The sequence below is a fragment of the Erinaceus europaeus genome, chromosome 16 (assembly GCF_950295315.1).
Source record: "Erinaceus europaeus chromosome 16, mEriEur2.1, whole genome shotgun sequence".
NCBI classification, from domain to species: domain Eukaryota; kingdom Metazoa; phylum Chordata; class Mammalia; order Eulipotyphla; family Erinaceidae; genus Erinaceus; species Erinaceus europaeus.
The window spans coordinates 42,629,318-42,644,098 of NC_080177.1; the positions used below are offsets into that span (position 1 = coordinate 42,629,318).

The 14,781-nt window shown below is 38.2% G+C and overlaps 1 protein-coding gene across 2 annotated transcripts in view; it reads left to right on the plus strand.

The window, feature by feature from the left end:
* Nucleotides 1-14,781, plus strand: part of ERO1A (endoplasmic reticulum oxidoreductase 1 alpha) — a 76,488-nt gene that overhangs the window by 45,638 nt on the left and 16,069 nt on the right. For both annotated transcript variants that reach the window (XM_007535521.2, XM_060174956.1), the window contains 4 exons: nt 1,114-1,140; nt 1,270-1,362; nt 4,709-4,955; nt 5,636-5,705. In XM_007535521.2, coding sequence (XP_007535583.1) covers nt 1,114-1,140; nt 1,270-1,362; nt 4,709-4,955; nt 5,636-5,705 — 437 coding nt within the window. The remainder of the gene's footprint in view (nt 1-1,113; nt 1,141-1,269; nt 1,363-4,708; nt 4,956-5,635; nt 5,706-14,781) is intronic.

A 14,781-nucleotide genomic window follows, 5' to 3' on the forward strand; every position in this document is an offset into this window, starting at 1 on the left:
GACAGATAGAAATTGAGAGGTGGGGTCAGTTGGTGGTGCACCTAGTTAAGCACTCATATTACAGTGCACAAGGACTCAGGTTCAAGGCCCTGGTCCCCCACCTGCAGGGGGGAAGTTTCACAAGTGGTGAAGCAGGGCTGCAGATGTCTCTCTGTCTTTCTACCTCTCTATTTCCACCTCCCCTCTCAATTTCTCTGTCTTTATCCAATAATAAATAAATAAATATTAAAAAATAGAAATTTAGAGGGGAGGGGGAGGTAGGGAGAGAGAGAGAGGCACCCACAGATCAGTTTCGAGCGGGATCTCTGCAGGTGGGGAGTGGGGGCTTGAATCTGGGTCCTTGAGTGTGGTAACGTGCACTTAACCAAGCGCACCACCATCTGGCCCTCTGAATTACTCTTTTGAAATACTGAATGGTATATAACATTACCAGCTATCTACAAATAGCATATCTTCACTGTTTTTAGTTTTTCATATATATATATATATATATAAACATTTTTAATTATCTTTATTTATTTATGGGCTAGAGACAGCCAAAAATCTAGAGGGGAAGGGATGATAGAGAGGGAGAAAGACAGAGAGATACCTGCAACACTATTTCACCACTTGCAAAGCTTTTCCTCTAGCGGGGGGTGGGGGCTGGGGGCTGGAACCTGGGTCCATGTGCACTGCACTGTAACCTGTGCATTCAACTAGGTGGGCCACCACCTGGTGCCTCTGTTTAATAGTTTTTATTTACAGTTGCAATTTTGAAAGCATATAAGACATTCTTAATTTTCATAGCATTAACTGTTACTAAGGCTACTAGTTTTTTTTTATTTGTTTAAATTTTATAGTTTGAACTTTTAAAATACTTTAAAATACTTTGTCTAGAAAGCTGTAAGACAGGGCAAAGACCTTGCAAAGACTGAGTGGCAAAGTGGTACTTCACTTAATCTTTACTAAGAACATTTTGCCTTCTTTTGAAGAAATTGAAAATAAAACTTGAGCTATTATTTAAATAATTATTAAGCCACTATGCACACATTTGCTACAGTAGTTTAAAACTTCTGAAAAGTATTCATTTTGACCTTTTTACAATCTTGTAATTTATCTTTCTTTTTATTTTAGAGAACACTTTTTATAGTTGGCTGGAAGGTAATTGAAATGTTTAAATACATTTACTTGATACAAGCTTTTCTCATTTTTGAAGAACTATGAAATTAGTTTTATATCTTACACATTTCACATATGAATTTTCTGTTTCCAAATTACTTTTATTTTTAGGCCTCTGTGTAGAAAAAAGAGCATTCTACAGACTTATATCTGGCCTACATGCAAGCATTAATGTGCATCTGAGTGCACGGTATCTTTTACAAGGTATGTGATATTCACTTTTATTCACGATAGTACTTTCATTTCTAGGTATTCTAATTTTATTTTATTTTATTTTATTTTTTACCGACTCCAGATTTATCGCTGGGGCTTGGTGCCTGCACTATGTATGAATCTACTGCTCTTGGAGGCCATTTTCTCCATTTTGTTGCCCTTGTTGTTATTATTGTTGTTGTTATTGTTGCCATTGCTACTGTTGTTGTTGGTTAGGACAGAGAGAAATGGAGAGAGGAGGGAAAGACAGAGAGGATCAGAGAAAGATAGACACCTGCGGACCTGCTTCACTGCTTGTGAAAAGACCCTCATGCAGATGGGGTGCCTTGGGCTCGAACTGGGATCCTTAGCCCAGTCCTTCTGCTTTGAACCATGTACACTTAACCTGCTATGCTACCGCCTCGCCCCTGTATTCTTTTTTTTTTAAAGAGTTCATTTATTTATTTATTTTTAAGAATTTATTTATTTATGAGAAAGATAGGAGGAGAGAGAAAGAACCAGACATCACTCTGGCACATGTGCTGCCGGGGATCAAACTCGGGACCTCATGCTTGAGAGTCCAAAGCTTTACCACTGCGCCATCTCCCAGACCACAAGAGTTCATTTATTCATGAGAGAGATAAGAGGAGAGAGAGAAAGAATCAGACATCACTTTGGTACATGTGCTGCCTGAGATTGAACTGGGACCTCATGGTTGAGAGTCCAATGCTTTATCCACTGTGCCATCTCCTAGATCACCTTATTTATTTATTTATTAATATTTATTTATTTATTCCCTTTTTGTTGCCCTTGTTTTATTGTTGTAGTTATTATTGTTGTCTGTCTTCGTTGTTGGATAGGACAGAGAGAAATGGAGAGAGGAGGGGAAGACAGAGAGGAGGAGAGAAAGACACCTGCAGACCTGCTTCACTGCTTGTGAAGCGACTCCCCTGCAGGTGGGGAGCCGAGGGCTCGAACCAGGATCTTTACAACGGTCCTTGTGCTTTGTGCCATGTGCACTTAACCCTCTGTGCTACTGCCCGATTCTATATTTATTTGTTTGTTTGTTTTCCTTTTCCTCTTTTTTTATTGTTGTAGTTATTATTGTTGTTAATGTCGTTATTGTTAGATAGGACAGAGAGAAATGGAGAGAGGAGGGGAAGACAGAGAGGGGGAGAGAAAGATACCTGCAGACCTGCTTCACCACCTGTGAAGTGACTCCCCTGCAGGTGGGGAGCCGGGGGCTTGAACTATTTATTTATTTTTAATAGTGAGTTTTTTTAACCAGAGTACTGCTCAGCTCTGGCTTATAGCAGTGTAGGGGATTGAACCTAGGACTTGAGAGCCTCAGGCATGAAAGTCTCTTTGCATAACCATTATGCTATACTCCCACCTTTTTAAAAAAAATAAAAGATTTTATCTATTTATTCATGAAGAATAATATGTGGAGAGAGAGAGAGAGAAAGAACCAGATACCACTCTAGTACACATGTTTCCAGGGATTGAACTCAGGAACTCAGGCTTGAGAGTCTAGTGTTTTACTGACTGCACCACCTTCCAGACCACTCCAGGTATTCTTAAAATGCTTATATGAACAAGAAAAGATTGATCTATTTGAACATTAGGCAGCAAAAATTTATGCTTAAGTGTTAATAATTCAGAATGTTGGAAATATAGACAATATAAGGAGTAATTTAGTGTGTTCTTCACTTTCTTTGCCTTCTTTTTTTATTTTCCCTTTTGTTGCTCTTGTTTTTTTTATTGTTGTTGTAGTTATTCTTGGTGTTATTAATGTCATTGTTGTTAGATAGGACAGAGAGAAATGGGGAAGACAAAGAGGGTAAGAGAAAGATAGACAGATACCTGCAAACCTGCTTCACTACCTGTGAAGGGACTCCCCTGTAGGTGGGGAGCCGGGGGCTCAAACCAGGATCCTTATTCTTTGCCTTTTTTTATGAAGTCACTTCAAATAGTATATTCAATTGAAATAGTTCTTTTGTTGTGGGAATTAAATTAACTCCTAGTAGCACAGTTTGTTATTCACATATTACTGTACCAGAACCCTCTTATTTGTATGCTAACTTAAACCTGGAACTTAGTGGGTATCTGCTACTCTTTATGCTTTAAGAATGCTGTTGAAAAATGTGACTGTGGTTGATTTCCATCTGTAACAGTTTCTTTTGAGTTAAAATATTTCTTACCACTGTTGTGGTTACTGAGGCTTCACTGCTCCAGGCTTGCCTTTTCAGATAGAGACAGAGCAAAAGACACCATAGCACTGAAGCTTTCTAAGTACAGCAGGGGCTAGACTTGAACTTGAGCTGTCTTGCCAACCCCATTTTTTTTTTACCTCTTAAGAGAAAAATAATAAAAGCATAATAATTTTAATTTAAAATAGAGCTTTAAACTCATTGGTAGTTTCATACATCATTTTTAATTGTGTCTGTTGATTTTTGGAGTATGTTCATAGTCAGAAATTTGATTTTTATGGAACCTAGTCTAAGCAAAATATTGAGTTTGCTTTCATTTTCAGGGTAGATTCTAGAAATAATTTTTTAAGGAAAACATTTTTCTTTATTTGTAAAATTTGTGATTAATATAAATTAGAAGACCACACCATCCCCACCATCAAAGTTCTGTATCAGCACCTCCCACCTCCCAAAGATAAGCACCATAGTTCTAGAGATAAAATATTAATATAAAACTGTTAAAAGCTAAATTATATAAAATATTTTATGGTTGTATTTATTATATGTTTTAAGTTATATAATGAAATTAACTTCAACAGGAATAGATAATCTAATTCAAGTAAAATAAAACTTATTTTTTTAAACTATTTTTTTTTACTTATTCCCTTTTGTTACCCTTGTTTTATTGTTGTTGTTATTGATATCGTCCTTGTTGGATAGGACAGAGAGAAATGGAGAGAGGAGGGGAAGACAGAGAGGGGTAGAGAAAGATAGACACCTGCAGACCTGCTTCACCTGTGGCTTGTGAAGCGCCTCCCCTGCAGGTGAGGAGCCGGGGTCTCAAATCGTGATCCTTAAGCCGGTCCTTGCGTTTTGTGCCACCCACTAAGCTACCTCCCGACTCTCTCGCATAAAACTTATTTTAAGATTCAGTTTTTATGGGGCCAGATGGTGGTACACCGGGTTAAGTGCTCACATTACAGTGCATGAGGATCCAGGTTCAAGCCTGTAGTGGGAAACTTCAGGAGTGGTGAAGGAGGCCTGCAGGTCGGTCTCTCTCTCACTCTTTATCACCCCTCCCCCTCACAATTTCTCTCTGTCTCTATCCAATAATGATAATAATACTAAAATAAAATTCAGTTTTTAATATCTAACTCATTTCTTTTTAGATACCTGGTTGGACAAAAAATGGGGTCACAATATTACAGAATTTCAGCAGAGATTTGATGGAATTTTGACTGAAGGAGAAGGTCCAAGAAGGCTAAAAAACTTATATTTTCTCTACTTAATAGAATTAAGAGCTTTATCTAAAGTGTTACCATTTTTTGAGCGCCCAGATTTTCAACTCTTCACTGGAAATAAAGATCAGGATACAGAAAACAAAATGTTACTTCTGGAAATACTTCATGAAATCAAGTAAATTATATATTAAACTTATACATAAGTACAAGAATGACAAGTAGTATCTAAAATTAAATTTTTAAGTAGTTAGAAAAAAGGGAACTTTCAAAACATTAAATGCTACTTTTGCTCATGTATCTTCTAGAATTAAATTTTCTTTTTTGTGCTAATCTCAGTTCTAAGACGCACAGGTATTTAGTTTTGAGAGATAGTCCTTTAGTACTTTATAACTATATTATTTTAAAATTTAAAAAAATTATATTTATTTATTTATTGGATAGAGACAGCCAGAAATTGAGAGGGGAGGGAGCTATATATTTATAGAGAAAGACAGAGAGACACTTGTAGTACCGCTTTACCATTTGCAAAGCTTTCCCCATGCAGGTGGGGACCAGGGGCTTGAACCTGGGTCCGTGTGCACTGTAACATGTACACTCAACCAGGTGCACCACCGCCTGGCCCCTGTAACAATATTATTTTCATATTCAATTGAACAGATTGTATTTGGGGTCAAAGTTCTATTATATCATGTAGTTTTAGCTTTTAGATTTGAGATGGTAATTAGTTTCAGGACATAAGAGTACTGATTTTATTGTATTTTCTACTTATTTCAATAATATTATTGTCTAATGTTGCAATATTAGAGTTTAATATTTTATAATATATGAAAATAAATATTCTTTTTTAATATGCAGGTCATTTCCTTTGCATTTTGATGAAAATTCTTTTTTTGCTGGGGATAAAAAAGAAGCAAACAAACTAAAGGTAATTATTTGACACATTAAATTTCTTTTTTTTTTTTTTCTTTTTTTTTTTTTTACTAATTTTATTTTTGAGAGAGATGCAGAGAGAGAGAGAGAGAGAAACACCAGAGCACTGGCTTATGGTGGTGCGGGGGATTGAACCTGGGACTTAGGAGCCTCAGGCATGAGAGTCTGTTTGCATAACTATTATGCTGTCTCCCCCACCCACATTAACTAAATTTTTACATACAGAATCTTTTCTGTAATTAAGAATATCATCCAACTTTTTATACTTAACAGTATGTATTGATACACACTATGAAATCACAAGGAAAATCAGATCATAGTTTTTCTTTTCTTCAAAAAAAAAAATGAAGCCCAAGGACATGTCAGCTTAAGGTTCAGTTTGTACACAACAACAGCTGAAATTACTGTATCTCTGTACACTTTACAGATGATTTTCACATTGGTGGTCTTGTCATAGAGTTTACCAATCAAAAGGGATATAGAGTGAGTGGCTGTATTAAGTCTGTCTTGCTGAAGAAAATTCTGCAAGTGGTTTTGATAAATTAAAGGATCCTCTTAAGGGGGTGATAAATGACAGCATTGTTTTTTTCATTTATTATCTTTACTTGTAATTGGTAGCATTTGGAAATGTCAGCATGTGACCCTGGAAAGAACTGAAGACCTGATACCCCATGAAATGGAGTCTTCTCTTTTAATAGGTGCCCTCAGAGAATACCATCTTTGGGATACCTGCCTCTAAATAAGGCAAATATAAATTACAAGTAGGGGGATTTATTATTCACAGTTTGCAGAGAATGTCTTTCTTGTCATTAAAGGGAGAGACAACTCCTACCGACAGTGACTTCCACTCTAGTTGGAATCAAGTAAAAATATTCTAATAGTTTTTGGTTGTAAAACTATGGATAAGTAAAGGCAGATGATTCTCACTAGGACTGGCCTTGATGTGATTTCAAATTTGTAGTGACATATCTTTTTCTTATTTGTTTCCTTTTATAGTAAAAAGTCTGATTTTATGCTGCTTTTTTTTTTTTTTGCCAAAAAAATACTTTTGCACTCAGCTTATTTTTTTATTTTTTGATGTTAGATAATAGTTATTTTTGACCTCCCATCTATCTCCTACTCAAAGCATTCTTGCTAGGAATACATAACCCTAGTGCTTATATAACCTGCCAAACAGTTTCCAGGAATTGGAAGTGAGGGGGAAGATGCTGTAATTAGATTTTTTTCTCTCTCTACTATTTTCAATATCCTCCTTATTTTTAATACAGTTGCTGGTTTATTAGAGGGTGTTTTGACATCCATTCTTTTTATAATGTGCAGATTAGGAATATTTCTCACAATGTTTTAATTTTATCAAGCTCTGAAACATTCAGTTTTGATGTTCTATGAAGTTTGGTAGATAATTTTTCTGCTATTTGTTATAAGAAAGAAATACAAAAAAACAAGAAAAGTTAATGCAGATATTTATTTCTTTTTAATTGAATAATTTTTGTAAAATTGTTTTACAAGGCTGCTGTCACAGGGGTATAGTTTCTTTTTTTAATGATTGTTTTTTAAAAAGTATATTTACTGGGAGTCGGGCTGTAGCGCAGCGGGTTAAGCGCAGGTGGTGCAAAGCACAAGGACCGGCATAAGGATCCCGGTTCGAACCCCGGCTCCCCACCTGCAGGGGAGTTGCTTCACAGGTGGTGAAGCAGGTCTGCAGGTGTCTATCTTTCTCTCCTCCTCTCTGTCTTCCCCTCCTCTCTCCATTTCTCTCTGTCCTATCCAACAACGACAACAACAATAGTAACTACAACAATAAAACAACAAGGGCAACAAAAGGGAATAAATAAATAAAATAAATATAAAAAAAAGAAAAGTCTTAAAAATATATATATATATATTTAATTATTTTGGATAGAAACAGAAATTGAGGGGGAGATAGAGAGACAGATAGACACCTGCAACACTCTGTCACTGCTTGTGACGCTTCCCTTCTGCAGGTCGGAACTGGAGGGCTTGAACCTGGGTACTTGCACACTGTAATGTGTATGCTCAAGTGATTGTGCCATCATCAGGCCTCACACATCTCTCTAAAACAGGTGTCAGCACACTTCACCTACCACCACATTGCCCTTCTGCTGTGTCACAGGGCACTGGCCTCTGATCCTCTTTCAATCCAAGCCTCTCTACTTTCTGGACTTTTGTACTGAAGTAGATTATGGTTTATTAATGTTTCCCGTTGTATTTTTCCTTGCTTTGCTTTTTGAATCATATCTATGAGCAAGATCATACAGTGTTTGTCCTTCTCCTTCAGACTATTCTCCAGAGAGAACACCTTATAGGAAGGATAAGAATATTACTTTAGAGTAATTTTGCTCTCTAATTATTTTTAAAAGTATATTTTCAGTATAATAATATTTTTAAAAAACAGATCTTTAATGTTTATTAAATATTTATTGGATAGAGACAGAGAAGGGAAGAGAGGGAAGAGGAATATAGAAAGGGGGGGGGAGAGACAGACACCTGCAGCACTGATTCCCCATTCATGAAACTTCTCACCTGTTAGTGGAGATAGGGGACTTGAACCTGGATTCTCATGTACTGTAATGTGAGCTAGACCAGGTGTGCTGCCACCGGACCACTTAATAACATCTTTTAGTATCTGTTTCCAAAAGTATTCTTTTTTTTTTTTCAAAGTACAAGTTTTAGAGGAAATTTCAAACCAAATCTAATCAACAAAATATATTTAGTAATATTAGTGGGTACATTTTTATTTTTATTTTTTTATTGGGTACATTTTAAAAGTAGAGTTAAAATTAGGACTAAGAAAGAAAAAAATTATGAACTCAGACCATATGTACAGAAACTAATGTAAATAATTTGATTTTATTAAATTCAGATGCAAGATCTATAATACATATTTTTACATGTTACAGACTGGATGTGCTGTGTACACATTGCTATTTTATAAATAGTATAGTATCCTACTGTTTCTGAATATGTACACATGTTTAGTAAGTATAAAAACAAATTAGCAAATTCAAAATCATTATAGGGTAGCATATGAGATTTTGAGAAATACGGAGAGAGCTTCAGCTGTATTTATAATGATTTCTTTCTACAACTTGGTGAAGGGGGTGGAGAAGTGGTGGTGCACCCAGTAGAGCACACCTGTTAACAGTGTGAAAGGACCCAGGTTCAAGCCTATAATCCCTACTGCCAGGGGTAATCTTCAAAAGCAATCAAGCATTGCTATAAGTATCACTATCCCCCGTACCTCTTGATTTGTCTGTCTCTTTTCAGTAAATAAGCAAGCAAACACAAACATGGTGAAGGGTACATGGATAGTCACATGGATATTTACTTTATTTATTTTTAAATATTTCAGTGCAACCCATCCTCCCTCCCCCAGTGTTGACATATAGGTAATAAACGTGTTTAGTAGAACTCATCAACTCAGTTACATTTTTAAAAATTAATTAATTTATTTGTCCCCTTTTGTTGCCCTTGTTCTTTTATTGTTGTAGTTATTATTGATGTCGTTGTTGTTGGATAGGACAGAGAGAAATGGAGAGAGGAGGGGAAGACAGAGGGGGAGAGAAAGATAGACACCTGCAGACCTGCTTCACTGCCTGTGAAGCGACTCCCCTGCAGGTGGGGAGCTGGGGGCTCGAACTGGCATCTTTATACCGGTCCTTGCACTTCGCACCACATGCGCTTTACCCACTGTGCTACCCCCTGACTCCCAACTCAGTTACATTTTTATAGCTTAGCCTTAGAGTAGGACAGACCTGGGATTTACATTTTCTCTTTAGTAGATATGAGAATTTAGGTAAGTTATCTAACTTCTCTGAGCCTTGTTTTTCAAATTAATTAGGTGTTAGTTATAATAATATCTACTTTTGTATTTGTAGTGGAAATGAACTGCAGTTATACATAAAGATTCTGGTGTGTAGGAGGAGCTCAGTGTATGTTGATTTTAATTTTAAAAAGTTCATTTGGGAGTCAGGCGGTAGCGCAGCGGGTTAAAGCGCAGTTGGCGTAAAGCACAAGGACCAGCTTAAGGATCCCGGTTCAAACCCCTGGATCCCCACCTGCAGGGGAGTCACTTCACAGGTGGTGAAGCAGGTCTGCAGGTGTCTGTCTTTCTCTCCCCGTCTCTGTCTTCCCCTCCTCTCTCCATTTCTCTCTGTCCTATCCAACAATGATGACCTCACTAACAACAATAATATCTACAACAATAAAACAACAGGGGCAACAAAAGAGAGTAAATAAATATAAAAAAAAGTACATTTATTTTTAATAAAAAAGAGATACTGAGAGAAAGATACGAAGATAGACCAGAGCACTGATCAGCTCTGGGTTTAGTAATTCTAGGGATTGAACCTAGAACCTCAGAGCCTCAGTAATGAAAATCTTTTACATAACCACTGTGCTGCCTCCCAGCCCATTTTTTTAATTAAAAAAATTATTTATAAAATAGAAATATTGACAAGGCTATAGGATAGGAAGGGTACGTTTCCACAAAATTCCCACCCCCAGAACTCCGCATTCAATCCCCTCTTTTGATAGCTTCCCTATTCCTTATCCCTCTGGGATTATGGACCTAGGATTACTATGGGGTACAGAAGGTGGGTGGTCTGGCTTCTGTAATTGCTTCCTCACTGAACATGGGTGTTGATAGGTCGATTTATATATCCAGCCTGTCCCTCTTTTCCTAGTGGGGCAGGAATCTGGGGAGGTGGGGGTCTAGGACACATTGGTGGGGTCGTCTGCCCAGGGAAGTCAGGTTTGGCATTATGGTATCATCTAGAACCTGGTGGCTGAAAAAGAATTAAGGTATAAAGCAGAACAAATTGTTGACTAATCATGATCCTAAAGGCTGTAATATTGCACATGAAGATTTGGGGTCTCCATTTTGAAAAAAGCTAGGAGGTCTATATTAGGTATATTCCAAGGGGCCCATGATTTTACTAGTTTTTGCCTGAGCCTGACAGCTAATATGCAGGTAGACCCAAGGTATTGTCTGAGGAGATGGTGTCGTAGTTGGAAAAAGGACTAGAAAGCTGGGTCAGGGAAGAGAGTAGCTCCCAAATATGAGGAAAGTATACAAATATTGTTAACTGTAAACCCCGTTGATTTGATCTAGGGCCCATATTCAGCACAGGAGCCTATGTAACCTCTGCATCCTTGTAGGTCTGAGCTTGTATTCTGTGGTCATGGCCAGGAACATACCAGATTGCATTAATTTCAGGACTCATCTTCCTTGGGTGGTAGGTAGAGTATGTTGTCCAACCTCTCTTTGGAGAATGCAACATTCCCTACCATGGCTGATCTACATTGAGGGCAAGATCCTATAGGGGGCCTACAAAAGGGTCCATTATGTTGTTGCTGATGGAGATGACTAGTGACAGTGGTGAAAGGGATCTGTTAGAGGTCTAGGCCCATCATGTCTTTGTGGGAATCCTAGGACTCCTCAACTAGGGCCCCAGATGATGAGGTGGCCTGGTAGTGACTAAAGAGTCATCATTAAAGTATGCCAGTCTCTTGCCCTTATTCAGCTTTTGTAGTCCTTACTTTGACAAGGTTAGCTTTGGAGTGATTGAGGGACATGTAAGAGGTAGGTGAGGAGGGTATCTAGGTCTAGGTAGAAACTGTTTCATTAGGTACTTTATTATTATTATTTTTTTTTATGTCTTTCTACTTGCTTGCCTCACTTATTGGCTTACTGCAAACTACTGTGCACTTTTGCTTTTAGGTATATATTTCCCCCTTAACTTATGGATACACGTACATATGCCCTGTGTTTATGGGCCCTGGTCTATATCTAGGTTTTGTGGTTTTGTTAAGAATTCCGAAATGGGGGCCGGGTGGTGGAGCACCTGGTTGAGTGCACACGTTGCAATGCACTAGGACTGGGTTTGAGCCTCTGGTCCCCACCTGCAGGGGGAAAGCTTTGCAAGTGGTGAAGCAGGGCTGCAGGTGTCTCTCTCCCTCTCTGTCACCCCCTTCCCTCTTGATTTCTGGCTGTCTATATCCAATACATAAATAAATATCATCAAAAATATATATTTTTTAAAAAAGAATTCTGAAATGGAATTAAGCTGTCACCAGAGTAATAAAGCTGAAGGGTTGTCATTCCATGCCTGACGTCCCTGAACACAGTACAAAGTGTAACATGCTAAGTTGTTACCAGTTGCATTGCTTAAGTTGGGATCAGCAGATGCAGTATCAGTTGATATGAATTGGGAGAAGGGTGCAGGAAAGTGAGCCCCACCCTAGAGGTTCCAGGACTGTGAGAAATAAGGGCTTTATAGAGAAAGGGGAAGGCTCCTGCATCTTGGGGTTTAAGAAGGCAACAGACAGTTATTACTATAACCAAATCATTTGACAATTGGGTTAACTTTGAAAATCCCTTTGTTAGCATTTGCAGTATCATACAAGACCATACCATAATATATGTCCTTTTATGCTATTTCATATAGCTGTATCTTTTTTTTTTTTTTTTTTTTTAAGAAAGGATTAATTAACAAAACCATAGGGTAGGAGGGGTACAACTCCACACAATTCCCACCGCCCAATCTCCATATCCCACCCCCTCCCCCGATAGCTTTCCCATTCTCTATCCCTCTGGGAGCATGGACCCAGGGTCATTGAGGGTTGCAGAAGGTAGAAGGTCTGGCTTCTGTAATTGCTTCCTTGCTGAACATGGGCGTTGACTGGTCGGTCCATACTCCCAGTCTGCCTTTCTCTTTCCCTAGTAGGATGGGTCTCTGGGGAAGCTGAGCTCCAGGACACATTGGTGGTGTCTTCAATCCAGGGAAGTCTGGCCGGCATCCTGATGACACCTGGAACCTGGTGACTGAAAAGAGAGTTAACATACAAAGCCAAACAAATTGTTGAGCAATCATGGACCCAAAGCTTGGAAAAGTGGAGAGGAAGTATTAGGGAGGTACTCACTGCAAACTCTAGTATACTTCTGCTTTCTTACTTTGGTGCCATACTCCAAACTCAGTCAATTTCTGCTTTGCGTTTCTACTTCTTTTTTTTTTTTTTTACATGCATAACATTCCCCAGATTCCCATTTAACAATACAACCCCCACTATGTCATTTATCATCCTTTATGCACCTGTATTCTCCCCACCCACCCACCCACCCACCCCGGAGTCTTTTACTTTGGTGTAATACTCCAATTCCATTTCAGGTTCGACTTGTGTTTTCTTTTCTAATCTTGTTTTTCAACTTCGGCCTGAGAGTGAGATCATCCCATATTCATCCTTCTGTTTCTGACTTATTTCACTCAACATGATTTTTTCAAGGTCCATCCAAGATCGGCTGAAAACGGTGAAGTCACCATTTTTTACAGCTGAGTAGTATTCCATTGTGTATATATACCACAACTTGCTCAGCCACTCATCTGTTGTTGGACACCTGGGTTGCTTCCAGGTTTTGGCTATTACAAATTGTGCTGCCAAGAACATATGTGTACACAGATCTTTTTGGATGGATGTGTTGGGTTCCTTAGGATATATCCCCAGGAGGGGAATTGCAGGGTCATAGGGTAGGTCCATTTCTAGCCTTCTGAGAGTTCTCCAGACTGTTCTCCACAGAGGTTGGACCAATTGACATTCCCACCAGCAGTGCAGGAGGGTTCCTTTGACCCCACATCCTCTCCAGCATTTGCTGCTGTTACCTTTTCTGATGTGTGACATTCTCACAGGAGTGAAGTGATATCTCATTGTTGTCTTGATTTGCATTTCTCTGACAATCAGAGACTTGGAGCATTTTTTCATGTGTTTCTCGGCCTTTTGGATCTCTTCTGTGGTGAATATTCTGTCCAAGTCCTCCCCCCATTTTTGGATGGGGTTATTTGTTGTCTTGTTGTTGAGTCTGGTAAGCTCTTTATATATGTTGGTTATTAAACTCTTATCTGATGTATGGCATGTAAAGATCTTCTCCCATTCTGTGAGGGGTCTCTTGATTTGGGTAGTGGTTTCTTTTGCTGTGAAGAAGCTTTTTAATTTGATGTAGTCCCATAGGTTTATACTTGCCTTAGTCTTCCTTGTAATTGGATTCGTTTCATTGAAAATGTCTTTAAAATTTATGCGGAAAAAAGTTCTTCCAATATTTTCCTCTAAGTATCTGATAGTTTCTGGTCTAACATCCAAGTCCTTGATCCACTTGGAATTTACTTTTGTATTTGGTGAAATACAGTGATTCAGCTTCATTCTTCTGCATGTTTCAACCCATTGTTTCCAACACCATTTGTTGAAGAGACTCTGCTTTCCCCATGTAATAGTCTGGGCCCCTTTGTCAAAGATTAGATGTCCATAGGTGTGGGGCCTCATTTCTGGGCTCTCAATTCTATTCCACTGGTCAGTGTGTCTGTTCATGTTCCAGTACCAAGCAGTTTTGATGACAATGGCCCTATAATATAGTTTGAGATCTGGCAGTGTGATGCCTCTGGTTCTGTTCTTTTTTCTCAAGATTGTTTTGGCAATTCTAGGTCTTTTCTGGTTCCAGATAAACATTTGTAGCATTTGTTCTATTCTCCTAAAAAATGTGCTTGGGATCTTGATGGGGATAGCATTAAATTTGTAGATGGCTCTGGGTAATATATTCATTTTGATGATGTTAATTCTTCCAACCCATGAGCATGGAATATCTTTCCACTTCTTTGTGTCTTTTTCAATTTCTTTGAGTAGTGACTCATAATTTTCAGTATACAAGTCTTTCACTTCTTTGGTTAGGTTTATTCCTAGATATTTTATTGTTTTTGTTGCTATAGAAAAAGGAACTGATTTCTGGATTTCAATTTCTTCTAACTTAGTGTTTGCATAGAGGAATGCCACTGACTTTTGAATGTTAATTTTATAGCCTGACACATTACTGTATTGCCTGATGATTTCCAAAAGCTTCTTGCTAGATTCCTTAGGTTTTTCCATGTATACTATCATGTCATCTGCAAATAAGGAGAGTTTGACTTCTTCTCTTCCAATCTGTATGCCTTTAATTCCTTGCTCCTGCCTGATTGCTATGGCAAGAACTTCCAACACTCTGTTGAATAGTAATGGTGATAGTGGGC